The sequence below is a fragment of the Aspergillus multicolor genome (assembly GCF_047715735.1).
Source record: "Aspergillus multicolor strain CBS 133.54 unplaced genomic scaffold BDW74scaffold_5, whole genome shotgun sequence".
NCBI classification, from domain to species: domain Eukaryota; kingdom Fungi; phylum Ascomycota; class Eurotiomycetes; order Eurotiales; family Aspergillaceae; genus Aspergillus; species Aspergillus multicolor.
Window position 1 is genome coordinate 896,547 of NW_027395956.1, and position 15,280 is coordinate 911,826.

At 51.9% G+C, this 15,280-nt stretch overlaps 4 protein-coding genes across 4 annotated transcripts; 2 read left to right on the forward strand and 2 right to left on the reverse strand.

The window, feature by feature from the left end:
• Positions 1–477: 477 nt before the first annotated feature.
• Positions 478–5,157, reverse strand: BDW74DRAFT_175699 (putative RNA helicase/RNAse III; the record flags this gene model as incomplete). Its single annotated transcript, XM_073728424.1, has 7 exons — positions 478–3,229; positions 3,275–4,354; positions 4,398–4,539; positions 4,585–4,837; positions 4,894–4,939; positions 4,986–5,014; positions 5,059–5,157. 7 exons carry the CDS (start codon positions 5,155–5,157, stop codon positions 478–480), a joined length of 4,401 nt encoding a protein of 1,466 aa, XP_073586638.1.
• A 252-nt stretch (positions 5,158–5,409) lies between these two features.
• BDW74DRAFT_113327 (putative transcription factor kapC) lies at positions 5,410–7,156 on the reverse strand. Its single transcript, XM_073721841.1, has 4 exons — positions 6,884–7,156; positions 6,620–6,635; positions 6,192–6,478; positions 5,410–6,144 (listed from the first exon to the last, which is right to left on the reverse strand). Exons 1-4 carry the CDS (start codon positions 6,935–6,937, stop codon positions 5,662–5,664), a joined length of 840 nt encoding a protein of 279 aa, XP_073586639.1. The 5' UTR covers positions 6,938–7,156; the 3' UTR covers positions 5,410–5,661.
• Positions 7,157–7,889: 733 nt separating this feature from the next.
• On the forward strand, positions 7,890–12,008 carry BDW74DRAFT_148207 (putative phosphatidylserine decarboxylase Psd2). The gene is made up of 7 exons (XM_073723659.1): positions 7,890–8,337; positions 8,410–8,454; positions 8,559–8,774; positions 8,831–9,266; positions 9,315–10,739; positions 10,787–11,538; positions 11,602–12,008. Exons 1-7 carry the CDS (start codon positions 8,194–8,196, stop codon positions 11,761–11,763), a joined length of 3,180 nt encoding a protein of 1,059 aa, XP_073586640.1. The 5' UTR covers positions 7,890–8,193; the 3' UTR covers positions 11,764–12,008.
• Positions 12,009–12,660: 652 nt separating this feature from the next.
• On the forward strand, positions 12,661–14,704 carry BDW74DRAFT_175702 (Mis12-Mtw1 family protein; the record flags this gene model as incomplete). The annotated part of the gene is made up of 5 exons (XM_073728425.1): positions 12,661–12,871; positions 12,935–13,561; positions 13,608–13,775; positions 13,823–13,988; positions 14,038–14,704. The coding sequence occupies 5 exons, from the start codon at positions 12,661–12,663 to the stop codon at positions 14,702–14,704; spliced, it is 1,839 nt and encodes a 612-aa protein (XP_073586641.1).
• Positions 14,705–15,280: the final 576 nt, after the last annotated feature.

Here is a 15,280-nt window from a genome sequence, read left to right on the forward strand (position 1 = left end):
GACTGTCCATTCCCTGGAAACGGGTCGGTAGCGTAGACCAAGTCCGTGGTTACTCCGTTTAAGATAATGCAAGAACCAGCCAGCGGCCATTACTCACTGGTCTTTCCATATCAGCGGATACCAGACTGGAGCTTCATGGCTGCCGTAGATCGTCAACATCTATGCAGCTACGTCGAGACTTTCCACAAGGCCCATCAGTGGTGAGATATATATCCGCAATGATACCCTCGCTTGTAATTTTACACGACGCAGCAATCGTCAATCCAAGTAACACGAGATATGAAACCTTTCTCTTCACTCGGTTCATCCCGATCTGTCTAGTAGTAATACCAGCCAAAAACTTAGAATCCTAGTAAAATGATAGAACGGGGCGTGACTAGAGCAGCAATCATGAATTGTAATGAGCATCAGAGAGTCATACCCGCCAAGAATATTCAAGAATAGGTCCAAGCATCTAGCAAGACTAACAATGCATCCTCACACACTCTCAGCGATTGGCGGCACAGCAGCCCCAAGGGCTGAGTCCAAGTCCGGGTTCAAGTTCATGGGCATGGACATGGGCGTGGGCATGTCGGCATCCATATCCCAGTCACCCTCGTCGGCGCCTTCAAGAAAGTCGGCGCCCTCGAAACCCCTGAGCAGCTCAATCGCCGCTTCCGCAGCCCGGATCTCGGCGTCTTCTTTACTCAGGCATCCAGTCACGACGATGTCATTAAGTTTTTGGTCCAGAGGTCGACCAGTTCTTAGAGTTGCCAGGGAGATCGTGCATGCGTACGTATGTGTTGGTTCACCGTCTTCAGTATCATCCGTAACTCCACTCTGGTCGTCATCGTCACCGCGCAGAACTTTTTGCTTCCCAGAGCTCGATACCCTAGTTGTTCTATAGTCGAACCGGAACATTTCATTGTTGCCCAACCTGGACGCGAACTTCTGCATAACCATCTGTGCTCGCATCATTGGATGGGTAACGTCAACGCCCTCATGTAGAATTATCTTCGCAATGCTAATAAGCCCCAGCCGTTCTATGAAGCCCCCGCATGCCGCCAGATCCCCGCCCGAATCAACAAATATGGCGCCGAGGATGGACTCCACAATATCAGAGAAGAATTTGTCCGCATGGATGGCCGAGAAGTGAGACCAGGGGTAGCTTCTTGTATTGTTGAGAGCATGTAGTATATGGGCACGAAGCAGTTTGTGGCGGGTGATTGCGTTTGGAGAGGAATAGGCTTCGGGTTCGGGGTGTATAGGTAGCCGCGTGGCTGGCGAATGACGGAGGTACGTGTACAGCGAAACGATCTTGGGAGGTGGGTTGGTTATCTCGATACCCAATTTTGTTGCGGTGTCGAGAGTCGAGATTGATATGGACTCCCTAGTCCACTCGAACTCCATGCACAAAAATGAAAGGAGTTGTCCGTTCACTATCGCGTGTTTGGTCTTTGTCATCTCACCCGGTGGGATCTCGGTTCTATGCGCGCGAATAATATCAACGATGAGCATGTCCAGCACAGCATCACCAAGAAATTCAAGGCGCTGATAGGATTGGATCGACGGATCATATTGACACGACGGGTGGGTAAGTGCTTCCATAAGTATCGCACTATTATTAAACGTGTATCCAATCCTTTCTTCAAGGCTCTCTTGCTGGATGAGACGGGCCCGACCATGGTCCTGCGGTATGGGCACGCTCGGACTAACAAGCGTAAACTCCGGTAGAAAGCGGCAAATACAAGTTTGTGCTTTCGTGAGACCACCGTCCATATATGCCGCGCCGATGAGGGCTTCGACAACATCAGCAAGGACTTTAGCGCCCGTTTGGCGTCTTGATGCAGTGGTGGATAGCTTCTCAGAGATCAGCGGGGCGGTCCATGTGCGCGGAGTGAATCGATTGCTGATTATATACGCATCAAGACCGCATTCTAGTGCAGCGCGGGTAAGACGGGCATTCTGTACAAGCGAGCTAAGCTTCTGAGTCAGGTAGCCCTCGTGCCAGTTCGGGTGGTTATAAAATAGCGAAGTTGCCACGGTAAATTTGAGAACCGAGTCACCAAAGAACTCGTACCGCTGATAGTCCGTCGGAGCCTGGACAAGCGGCATTGTAATGGCTGTGATAACATGTTTAAGATCGCGAAAATGGATGTCCTGTAGAACAGTTTGGCATAACTTGGCCGCGACCAGCGTGGCCTCTAATCTATTCAGGATAACTGCGATGAATCGACCGAATACCGTTTCAGTAACGGGAAGTCGATCTATCGTGCAAGAACTGGCTGAGATAATGCGCTTTTTAGTGGGTGATTCAAGCAAATCGTCGTCTGCAAGACGTTTCTGGGCCAGTGTTTGTTTCTGGAGAAGATTCCTTCGTTTACTGGGATATGAATCGCATTCTAGTTCGAGACCTTCGTTCCTGTTAAGCCATCGCTTGAAGATGAGTACCTTACCATAGCAAGACCTGTCACGGACGACACCCATGTCGTTCGGGTGTCTCTGGCTGGAAAACACCTCCAAGGCAGGCTCATGTCCCTGATTCTTGTCTAGCCAGTCCAGTAAACTGCCCGGAGCTAGGTCGGGGCCGAAAAGGGCAATATAATCATTCTTACGGACTGGCGGTCTGCTAGTCATCGAGTGGAGGTAAGTCTCAGTGACAGTCCTCATGCGTTCAATATCTTCGGCTGTCATGAGAATGGGCTCCGCCGCATCAAGTTCCACCACATATGTCGTCTCGTTATCCCAAAACAGCGTCATTGGTTCTAGAAGTGGTAGGTCGGTGGGAGTAATCAGTTTCATATGAGCCACATCACCGTTTTGACGAATGATAATGCGGCTCTGATACACGTTTGGCGACTTCCATAAATACGCCCAATCTGCCCAGGGATCATACTGTGCTGATATACCCTGTAAGGCCGGTGGTGGCCCAACATGCTTGTGACTAAAATCTCGGCTTTTTGTTAGAGGGAGGAGGTTATGATTTAACAACCCGTGCTCGTAAAGAGCTTTGTATGCGTGAAAAGCTGCCTCCTTCTTTGCTGCACGCTCTGTCTTCCACCAAGATTTTCCTTCCGCGCATCTGACTTTAGGGTTGACGCTGCTTGGCATGGTAACTTTGGCTCTCAAGTCACCGCTGCCATGTCTCTCGAAGGAGAATTCGGGTTTGTTGTCGACATACTTCTGACCGGGCAGAGTAGCGCAGAAGTGGAATAAGTGTTGCATGGCATTCTCTGCCGTCAGCAGGGCACTGCGTAGTCAGCAAGCTGCAGCCGTAGTCAGATCAGAGACATACCCTGTTGAATCTACGCAGAAACGGGCGTATACGTCTTCATCTAGATCTTCAAGTGCACGCAGCTCTTCCACGCGACTCCGGTCCTCTTGGTAAGCATCTTCCATGGCCTTCTCGACGTTCTGCCACTTGCGTAGTGAGGATTCATCATCCTCCGTCGACAATACGATGGAATATGTTGATTGCTGACGTCTGGCACGCCCACGGCGTTGGACGAATGATTTTAGACTCGGCGGCTTGTCGTAACAAACCACCACGCTACAAGCGCTGACATCAATCCCCTCTTCTAACACGTCAGTTGAGACAATTAAGTTCTTCCGTCCGTGGCGAAAATCATTCAACGTGTCACGCTGCATCTTCACCGAAATAAGGTCCCCCAGCATATCTTTCCTCTTGGTGGAGTTAGACATTCCAATAAAGCCGCCTGTGCGGAACCGATGCCTCGTAGAAGGATGGACCGAAAGCAGGTGGGACATGACAGCGACCACCGCTCGCTGTTGCACAAATATTAACCCGGAGAAGTTTCTTTCATCTGTGCTGAGTAGAAAGGATATCAGAGCCTCAAATTTCGGGGAGACGGGAAAATCCGCTGGGTCAGTAGAGTGGATATCGAGATTAGGGACCGGCAATTGAGACAGGATATTCACGAGGTACTTCAGTTCATCGTCTTTCAGGTCCATCACTAAACCATCGTGGGTTCGGCCCCGAAGTTGCTCAATCGACGTCCAGATAAAGTATTCTGCTGCCCATTCCCCGAGTTCCGTGAAAATATGGACGGCTCTGCTAACAAACTTTTTCATCTGGTCGCTGCAATAAGTATTACCAGTTGAAAGAACTTTCTGCAATGCTGATCCGTTGGGGAAAGTGCGTCTCAATTTCCGAACATAAGGGTCGTCTTCAAGGTTCAGCATATTATAAGCTTCTGTGAGCGCTTTTTGGGTTTCGCCCCAAACCGAAGCGTCCTCTATCACCAGAGGTGTATACAGAACCCGCCGCAGCTCGGGTCTGTACGTATGCTCCAACAATTCATGACGGTGCTCTAGGGGTGTCGCACATATGGAGTCCAGGTTCGCCTCTATCGTCCTGTGCCGGTCAGATCAGGAACCATCGATGCGGCAATACATACTGCAACTCTCCGCGACTGGATGCAGCGCTGGCCGTCAGACCGAGGATCCGGGGAACAGCTTTCGGTCCATCGCTCCGAACACTCGGGTGATAAAAGTTCTTCATAATCATGTTGGCAGGATGTTTATTCGTACAATGATGTGCTTAACTCATTAGCAAGTATCTTTTTCCTGATTAGTATAACATACCTTCATCGAAAATGATAAGTCCTAGCCGAGACATCCTCACGAATCCGTGGGTCATGGCATCGAGAAGGACGGCGGGGGTTGACACAACCACATGAATGTCCTCCAAGACGGCGTCCCAGATCGCCTGCTCTGTCCACAGCTCAACCTTGTCTAGGCCAAGGAGAGTACGGGACTTCGCAGCGGGGATGTGTTGCGAGATGACCCTGTGCTGCTGCAGACAGAGCGCGACGGTCGGTGCCAGGAACCATATCAACTGCTTGAGTTAGAATTGCTGAATATAGGAGATTGGGGCGCGGGAGTGTATCGCACCTTCCCGTCGGAGTTCTCCAGCTCGTGCATGATTCGCAGTATGGCGCTAGTTGGCATCAGTAAAGAATATAGAGCCCAGTAGTGCAGCATACATTTGCGTTTTCCCGCTTCCCGTGCCCATCTAGAGATTTTAGCTAATTCCTGTGATGTTCTCAGGCTGCTTACCGCGACGATAATATTGCCTTTTAAGCTGGCCTCGAACATCTCCAATTGGTAGCTCCGCGCCCGGTGGTCAGCGGGCTCCCCTTCCGGGGCGGAAGCCATTGGAGCGGTGATAAGGATACCTCAACGAAATGATATAATAAGAATAATAGACAGAGGGTGCCAGAATCCTGAAGTTGTTGAAGACGAGGTGGGGTGGAAGATGGTGGGGTAGTAAACAAGCTTAACGACCGATCGCTCGCCGACTCGTTCTTATCTGCAGATCCCATCCTGACACTGCTAGACTTGGCTTAGTCTACGCCCACCAACCCCTAAGACCAAGTATTGCGTTGTGATTAAGTATTGGCTGGAAGACACTCCTGGGACTAGGTACAAAATCCATATCACAGAGGATCTGAGGCTCACCCTGTCCGATCAGACAAACGCAAAACACCACTCCAAGACCAGGATAAGACCGTTACTCTGCGCCGTACACCCCAAAAAATTTGAGAAGGAAACAATAAGAAAACCGACGGTAACGCTGATAAATGATAGTAAAAGAGTCGAATAGATCCCATAGTGCGGTAAGAAAATGCGTACTAGGTATGATCCAATGGTGCGCGGCACTCATGATACCATCGGTAACCCATGGGTCTGGGGCTCTGTCTTCGTATCCGGTGAATCGGCGGCCTCGTCGCCCCGACCGCGACGCGCTTGGAAGCTGTTGTTCAAGAAGGCTTCTTCGTTCGGGTGTTTGCGCATCCCTAGGCCAGCTTCCGCAATGCGGTTCAGGGAGTTCATGTCGTCGTTCGCAATGGAGACTTGCGACTGTGGAGAACCTTGAGGAGGGGCCGCGACACCCTGGCCAGGTCTAGTGGCCGGTTGAGGTACAGAAATCTCGGCCCGGGGTTGGTTAAGATCGATGTTTCCTGGAAGCTCTGGAACTTCCCCCTGCGAATCCAGCAGCCGGGACTGCAAGTTGATGACATATTCACGTAGTTGGTAATTTTCAGCCTGGAGGGCTTTGAACTCCTGCGACATCACTTCGTATTCCTTTACTTGTTCCTCCAGCTTGCGGATGTAGCTCTCTTTGCGCTGACGGAAAGCTCTCTGCACTAGTTAGTAGCTTTCTGTACAACCAAATCTCAGCCACGTACTTGTGCAGCACGGTTTTGAGCGGCGCGCTTCGATGTAGATAACGGTCGCTTCCCATATGTTTTTGGAGACTCGTCCTCGACAGGCGGTTCTGGCTGCGTCGGTGGTTGCGATGGAGGAAGCATAGCGCCTCCAGAAATTGCAGGGTCAATATTGTTCTGGTCTCGCGGGCTTGTAGCAGTTGGTTGCAGATGGTGAGGTTGCGCATTCGGCTGCGGTGGGCGTGGTTGTTGCGGATGCTGGGGATGCTGCGACAAGTGCTGCGCTGCTAACAGCGAATCGTGGAGCACTATTGGGAAAGACGTTAGCGAGCATTAACTAGGTAGATGCTACTGAGAGGCAGATGGCGGCGCCTTGTTGTTACGCGACAAAACCGGGTGATCCGCAAGGCGCTGCGCTCTTGTACTCTTGCCGACAGCTCTTGGCTTACCTTGATCAGCATGGTCCTGCGACAAGCATCAGTCAGCTATGTGTCTTGTTATGTTTTAGTAACCTCGGCGCCTTCGCCAGACGCGACCGGAACGGCGCTATAAAATGGTGTGGGTGAGGTCATCTCTCATCTTGCGCGTGGCGACTGGACAACAGCAAGGGTAGTCTTGTTGACAGGACCCGCCGATATCACGAAGCGATATGGCGAAGATGAGGGCAGGTTGTAGATCTGATGACAAACCGCGACAAGCATAGATTTGCTTACCTGAGCAGATGTTTGCATGCTTGGATGCGGCGCTGGAGCTAGTGCAGGCTGCATGGAGAGACAACGGGCTTATGACAGCAAAACAACGCGCTTGGTAGCAGAGAGCGCGAGTCAATGCCAGTCGGACAACCAGCAGGATAAGGGACTTGGGATATATGGCGAGATCTCGCGACGGAGGGCGCGGATGGTAGTATCGCAGCGAAGGGCGAGGATGAGGTAAGCAGGGATTCGGAGTTCAAGTTGACTTGCAGGATGTCTGCTGACTGTGTTCTTACGAAAGATGGAGAGATCTGATGTCGTAAGCAGGAGGGAAGACGGGGATTAAAAGGAGAGAAAAGGCGGAAGGGGCCAAGAGCTGCCCGGCCAGTGCGACCGTGGCGGTGGGGCCGGAATGCACACCTGAGGCATAAATCCTTACTAATCCAGTTTATTCCGTCGGTAAGTTCTGGCCGAACACCGAGACCAAAGCTTTATGGAAACTACAGAGCTTATATTGAATCTCACGAGTATTAGTATCAGAGCACCCTTTTTTGTACAAGCCATACATGTGTGGGTAGCTGGGCGCAGCCTGCTGTGGTTTCTTTAAGTGGCGATTCGCTGCGATGTATAAGGCGGCATGTAGTGGCAGAACTGTACCATTACACCGGGCAGTGGGCAGCCCGCGCGCTCCGGACTGTTTTCATAAGACCAGCAAACAAACAGAGCTGGACGAGTGCGAGATGACAATAGTATCTCAAGATCTCTCTCCGGCTGTCTGGGTTGGAAGAATTGGAAGTACAAATATCTTCCGTCAATCGTAGATGTAGACAGACATTGGAATAAGCCACCAGTGGCTGCCACCAAAACCTGGCAGCCTGGCGACCTGGGGTGTATACTCCCCACCACTCAGTGTTATTTCCACTCGGCTCCTTTTTCCTTATCTCTTCCCAAGTTCTTGAATCATATGTCTTCCTGTTTGTAAATCATTTAATCCAATTGTTGTAGAGCAATCTCCCTGAAGCGGTGACTTCATTCCGGGTCATACTGGAACGAGCCGGCAGATCTGAGATCGACCCGTCCATTGGGAGGCCTTCACACCTCAACTACTAACGGACAGCCAAGGCAACCGCTTCGCGACACTTCCAGTCCGTTGCTGGAGGCCCAGCTCTCACGCACAGGCCATTCCACCTGTCAAATTCCCTCAATTACTATATCTCTCCCTCCTACCCCCTCTACCCCAGGATTTTCTCCAAGTTCTGTTCGGCTCTTTGTTGAATCGACGCGTCTCTTCCGCGGCCGCTTCCCCCGCACTCTCCCGACCGAATAACATCATGGTGCGGCTACCACTGCCACAACGTCTCAGCTCTCATCTCAGCACACGAAGCAATACTTCGACGCCGGGCCAAAGTAGAAGCACCAGTCCCATGAGGACACCCGATCTCAAACCATTGGTTCTGAAAGTGTCGGTCTTGCGGGTAAGTGAGCCCTGTGCTATCCCTGAGCTCTGCCCTCTGTCCAACCCGCTGACGCAAACTGTACGCGACTAGGGGAGAAATCTTGCTGCCAAAGACCGAGGAGGAACAAGTGACCCTGTAAGCGTCCTTTAAACAGACTTTGATGAAACGCACCGTCGGAGAGATAGGGGATTGGCTGCACGACTTGTGCCACGGATGACTCGGAACTAACGGTTCTGCAGTACCTAATAGTTACACTCGGAGAAGCCAGACAATCAACGCCTACCATATTCAAGACGTTAAACCCTGAATGGAATGTGACGTTCGAAATGCCGGTTGTCGGCGTCCCGTTGCTGGAGTGCATCTGCTGGGACCACGACAGATTCGGCAAGGACTACCTAGGCGAGTTTGATATTGCATTGGAAGACATATTTGCGGATGGGGACATTCAACAACAGGTGTGTATCCACGGATCACCCAAGGTATTGGACAAGTGGCTTATGGGTATAAACAGCCAAAATGGTACACACTGAAGTCAACCCGGAAGCCAAGGAAGAGGAAGGATAACAACGTGTCCGGCGAAATCCTTTTAAAGTTCTCGCTATCAGACCCTTCGAATCCGACCGCCTCAGCTACGGAATTATACACGAAATTCAAGACCTTGGTGTCTGCCGGAGAGGCTGGAGATGAAGACGACTATTTCCCCTCGGTGTCGTCATCAACAATACTAGAGGAATCTGGTGAGCAAGACGAGGAGACATCGGATGAGACGGACGACCCTACGAAACCAGAGACGGTAGAGAAGCGCCGGAGGCGGCTACGTCTAAAGCGCTTGAAACGCAAGTCTCTCGCAGCAAGGGCGTACCAGTTTTCCGGCATCGGAAATGGCGTACAGGGCATCGTGTTCATGGAAATTGTCAAGGTCACTGATCTTCCACCAGAGCGAAATGGTACGGTTTCCGTTTATCCTGTTCACTCGGAATAGCTGACCAGTCTAGTGACCCGCACATCATTCGACATGGATCCTTTTGTTGTGACTTCGCTTGGTCGCAAAACTCTCAGAACTCCAGTCATACGTCACAACCTGAACCCAGTATACAACGAGAAGATGGTGTTCCAGGTCATGAAACATGAGCAGTTATACACCATGAGCTTCACTGTTATGGACAGGGACAAATTCTCGGGCAACGATTTTGTGGCTTCTGCTGGCTTCCCGCTGCAGACCCTCATTCAGGCTGCCCCTGACACCGACCCAGAGACGGGGCTCTACATGTTTTCCGAGGAAGACATGAAACCTCCGGTCAAGTCTGATATCAAGCTCAGTCCTGTCCCCTCTTCCTCCAATCTGTCGAAGCAGGGTAAGACACTCGCGAGGTCAAGGAGCTCTACTACTTCTCTGTCATTGCAAGCACAACAGGAGCCTCAAAGCGTCCCCGCGTTAATTCTTCCTGACCAAAGCGCAAACAGTAGTGTTTCCGACGTCTCTACCGCCGCTAGTCCTGTTGCGCGTGAGTCGGATGGTCTTCGGGTCTATGAGATTCCGTTGATCCTCAAAAACAAAGATAGATGGGAAGACAAGCACTTCCCAAGTATTGTCGTCAAGGCAAAATACATGCCATACCGAGCACTACGGCAACAGTTCTGGAGACTAATGCTGAGACAATACGACGCCGATGACAGCGGTAACATCGACAAGGTGGAGCTGACGACGATGCTCGACACCCTTGGTTCGACACTGAAGGAGTCGACTATTGATAGCTTCTTCGAGCGCTTTCGCGAAGAAAATGGCTCAAGCGATCCTACCTGCTTGTCGTTCGATCAAGTTGTAATGTGTCTAGAGGACACGCTCCAGTCGCTGCAGAAAGATCCGCGGACAATGGGCAAGAAACTGAGCCCCGCCACATCAACAGCTAGTCTGGAAAGTGACAGCGACGAGCTTAATGTTGAAAGTAGCTCGACTTTACCAACTAATGTGGATTCCCAAGCCACTTCGGTCCCGACGATGACACCTGAGCAGCCTGATGAAGACCTTCATCCGGACGACTTGGGAGACGAACGTGGCGAAGAGCACGTTATTGAGCTTCGCGAATGCCCTCTTTGCCATCAACCGCGACTTGGTAAACGGTCCGATGCTGATATTATCACGCATATCGCAACGTGTGCAAGCCAGGACTGGCGACAAGTGGACAACCTTGTCATGGGTGGCTTTGTGACGTCAAGTCAAGCGCAACGCAAGTGGTATAGTAAGGTTATCACTAAGATCTCGTACGGTGGCTACAAGCTCGGTGCAAACTCCGCCAATATTCTTGTCCAAGACCGCATTACAGGACAAATCAACGAGGAACGAATGAGTGTCTATGTTCGATTAGGCATCCGGCTTCTATACAAAGGTCTCAAGAGTCGGGACATGGAGAAAAAGCGAAGTAAGGCAATCCCATTTTGATGAATTACAGAGCTGACCGTACCACAGTCCGCAAGATCCTTAAATCCCTCAGTATCAAGCAAGGCAAGAAATACGACGATCCAGCTTCCGCAGCGCAGATCCGAGACTTCATCAATTTCCATCAATTAGACATGTCGGAGGTTCTGCTACCTCTAGATAAGTTTAAGAACTTTAACGAGTTCTTCTACCGCGCATTGAAGCCAGACGCCAGGCCTTGTTCTGCGCCGAATGAGCCTGGCATTGTTGTTTCCCCCGCAGACTGCCGTACGGTGGTGTTTGACCGCATCACTGAGGCGACCAGTGTCTGGGTCAAGGGGCGGGAATTCTCTATCAAGAGACTTCTCGGTGATGCTTACCCTGAAGATGTTTCACGATACCAGAATGGAGCATTAGGAGTTTTCCGCCTTGCCCCCCAGGATTACCATAGGTTCCATATCCCCGTCGACGGCGTGATGGGTGCCCCAAAGACAATCGAAGGCGAGTACTACACGGTAAACCCGATGGCTATCCGCTCCGCGCTCGATGTGTACGGCGAAAATGTGCGAATCCTCGTACCGATCGACTCCGAAAAGCATGGCCGAGTTATGGTCGTCTGCGTCGGTGCAATGATGGTCGGAAGCACGGTCATTACGCGACAGGCCGGCGAACAAGTCTCAAGGGCCGAGGAGCTCGGATACTTCAAGTTTGGCGGAAGTACTCTTCTACTGCTCTTTGAGGAAGGGAAGATCAACTTCGACAGCGACCTCGTGGACAACTCTAGGGGCGCTCTGGAAACTCTGGTAAGTCTAACCCCTTGCTGCTCCGACACATGGCTTCTGACGCTAACGCCTTGTTCGTCTCAGGTCCGAGTGGGTATGTCTGTGGGCCATAGCCCTGACATCCCGCAGTTCGAACCTGATCTACCTAAAAAACCAGAGGATGTCAGTCTTGAGGAGATGCAGGCTGCCAAGCGCAGAATTGAAGGCAGCTTAGCTCCACCGACCCATGCCTCGGCGCTGCAGTAGATGTCAAGTCTAGACTTGTCCTGATCATGATACATTGTTTATATACTACACACTATCTTTGCGGCGTATCTGGACATACAATTACAGGCCATCAGTATACGCACCTGATGCGCTGGCCTTCATCATCAGGCGGCGTATCATGTCAGTCGTGCATACATAGATGAAATTGCCGTGTGCGGCTACCAGTCTCTAGACACCTCGCTAGGGGTACTTTGTATATAGTAAAAGACATCCATTATAATCCTGATATCATCTTGTATGCCTTATATTAGCCGGTCGAAGGTTGATTTATAGATAGTAGACCGCCCGTCCGCTTGTGGTTGTATTTCCAAAGCAGACTAGCGCCGTCCCCACGCGTAGGCGTTGGACCAAAACAACCGCGTGCCGGCGACTTGCAAGACCAAACCCCCCCAAACCACTACAGCGACGCCTAGATCGGTGCGCAGCAGCGCAAAGAGCGACTTTTCGAGGTCCATCAATAAATTTCCAGATTACGATCGTCATCATCGACTTCTCGCCCTCAATTGCCGCCCTATACTCGCAGGTGCTTCAGAGCGCGACCGGGATTCATCACACGCTCTACCACCCGTTGACGAGCTTGACGACATTGACACCGGACGCTGCGACTGCGCTACGTTGGTAGGAAAGGGAGTTAGGATAAAATTTGACCCTACTGGAAGACTTTATCGATTTTGCGATCGCTAAGTGACGCGCTTGGTCGGCTCCATTTACGCCCACGCCCACGCTTCTACCGCACCCCCAACCCAACACACCGACGGAAGATTCTTCGCGCCGTAACACGCGGCTTTTCTCGTTAATTCTGAGCCAACTGGGGAAGGGGCTATTGTGCTTTATCACTTCTTCACAAATCGGTGATTGCCTCGGTCCGGCCCTGACATGACCGTCACTGTCCTAGCCACTCCTACAACTCAGACGAAGCGTCGCGAACCCCTGAGGGTAATTGATATGGCATCGTCCCAGGCGCGGGCGCGTCATGCCGCCGCGCCTGGCGGGACCGGTAAAGGCGGGGGGAGACGGACGCGGTCCAGCATGGACAAGCGGGAGACGATTGACGAGGCCGTTAACGGGGATAAGAAGCGCAAGGCTGGTGAGTTGTGCTCGGTGGGTGACAGGGGTGATGGTACTGACTGGGTTCTTGATGATGGTGCAGGGGTTTACGACGAGGATATAGAGGGATTCCAGTTCTCGCGCATCACGAATAAGAAGCAGAAAGCGTCGAAGAGTACCGAGCAGCCGGCTCTTCCGGCTATAGAGGAATCAGCGCCGCAGCCTTCGCCGAGGAGGGGTCGACCGCCGAAGAAGCGAGTGGAGGAGAAGGCGAGCGAGGTAGCGGAACCGAAGAAGGCTTCAGAAGAAACGGGCAAGCGGCGAACGCGTGGGAGGGTGAAGCAGGCTCCGGCGCCGGGGCCAGAACCAGAGCCAGAGCCAACGCCGGAAGTCGAACCTCAACCACAGCCTCGAACCGAGGGGAGTAAGCGGTCGCCACGAAAACGAGACGAAGGAGAACAGGTTCAGACTCAGCAGGTCCCTATAGAGAAAAAGCGGAAGAAGGGCCGGCCCAGCAAATCTCATGAGGAGCAGCGGAATGGATTTGTGTCTCCGGAACAACCGCCGGCAGCGACGGCTACTACGATTGCGCTTCCAGTGGCGGACACGCCGGTTATTCAGAGGAATCGGGAGATGCGGGGGAAGAAATCGGGCAAGGGGGGCCGGCGGAGTAGTCTCAGCATGAGGGGACGACGGGCCAGCTCGTTGATTGATTCCGGCGCATCGAATGGTGAGGCATCCCCGGAGTTTGGGAAGCAGAAACTAACTGGTATCAGCGTTGCCTCACGACAAAGTAGACACGGCGGAATTCTATAAGCATATCGCGGCCGATGGCTTAGTAGAGCCACGGCGCATGAGACAGCTTTTGATTTGGTGCGGTACACGGGCATTGTTGGATAAGCCATCAGGCTCGCGTTCAGGAGACGAGAGCGCTCGATTAGCAGGTATGCATAATCGCCAAGTTCGAGACGTTAATACTGATTTTATGCAGCGCGCGTGATTCAGGAAGAGCTGGTCAAAGATTTCGCCAGCAATTCGGAGCTCTCTAACTGGTTCTCGCGAGAGGACACAGCTCCCACGGTAGTGGTGAAGAAGGCCAATCCGAAGAACGTGCAGAATCAGGACAAGATCAAAGAATTGGAGGAGCAAATACAAAAGTCGGTATCTCGAGGTGTTTGATTTACCACATTGACTGACGAGTTCCAGATTGCAAAAAGAGAGGCACGCTCTGAACGCGTTATTACGCCCTCCCTCAATACCAAGGACGAAGACGTCAAAACAGATGCCAAACGGGCAATCAGACAGCCATCCACCAGAACCCACGCAACCAGCATCCTCCGAAGACATCGACCCCTCAGTACTAGACCCCTCACAACAGCAAATCCTCGCATCTCTAAATCCAAGCCTAAACACAACCACCGCCAAACAAGACACACAACCACCCTCTCAACCCGACTCCCAAACAGAACCACAACCACAACCACAACCCGTCGAATCCAAACCCGAACCAATCCTCCCCCCAATTCCCCCATCCTCCATATCCACCCGCCTCTCCAAGATAACAAGCCGCCTCGCCCCAACCATCGACTCCTTCGCCGCAGGACTTCACGACATCGAGCTCTACCGCTCCATGTCCGATGCTGTCTCGTCAAAGGCACTACAGATCTGTGCCGAGCGATTAGAGGAGCGGGATGCACGGAATGCATTGCGTAGACTAGCTATCACGGTGCCAGGTGAAGCAGATGCCGGATCGGAGGGGTCAGGAACAGGAGAGGGAGAAGAAGGGATTCCGTTCCGAACAAAATCACGGACACGGCCAAGGGAAGACCTAGGGCCCATTCTGGGCGCGCTGAGCCGGGTCGAGAGGCGTTGACGATCTTCTCTTTTCTTTCTCTGCTCTCTAAGTGTGAAAATGGCATTTTGCTTTCGTGGGCCCGCGCGCTATATAGTGTGGCCGTGACTTTTTTTTTTTTTTTTTCCAGATTGGTTGGTTGGGCTTCTGTGGTTTCTGTTCTGCAAGCAATGGAGTTGGGGTGTTGCTGTTGTTGCGTTGATTTTCTCACGGGCGGATGGGTGGTGTTTGTTATGTATGACGAGGTAGGGCTGGGCTGGGTTGGGTCGATCTCAGCTTCGATTGGATTGGATTAAAGTAAACTGAGTTGGACAGACGCCATTAAGTTGATAAAGCGAGATGAATCGATAATTAGCTGAGCTAATGTAAAGGATGGGTTCTTATAGCCAACCGTCTTTCTTCATACGAGTAGAATAGTTGGGGGTGTCATTCGTCTATCTCCCGTATCTGCAATCTACGTAGGTCGATATATACGGTGCCGGTACCTGCGATGATCGGCTGTGCTTGCCAGTGGGAACTACCTAGGTGGGGCCATGTTTGAGTCCGCTGGTAGAGCAGGCAGGAACCCTAAGGAGAGGAAAACGAAGGAGGCTAGTG

Coding starts and splice junctions, on each gene's coding strand:
- BDW74DRAFT_113327 (XM_073721841.1), bottom strand. CDS start 6,937: ATGCAGCCTGCACTAGCTCCAGCGCCGCATCCAAGCATGCAAACATCT. Junction 6,145..6,191: donor CTCAAAACCGTGCTGCACAA/GTACGTGGCTGA, acceptor TAACTAGTGCAG/AGAGCTTTCCGTCAGCGCAA.
- BDW74DRAFT_148207 (XM_073723659.1), top strand. CDS start 8,194: ATGGTGCGGCTACCACTGCCACAACGTCTCAGCTCTCATCTCAGCACA. Junction 8,455..8,558: donor GAGGAGGAACAAGTGACCCT/GTAAGCGTCCTT, acceptor ACGGTTCTGCAG/TACCTAATAGTTACACTCGG. Junction 9,267..9,314: donor TCTTCCACCAGAGCGAAATG/GTACGGTTTCCG, acceptor TGACCAGTCTAG/TGACCCGCACATCATTCGAC.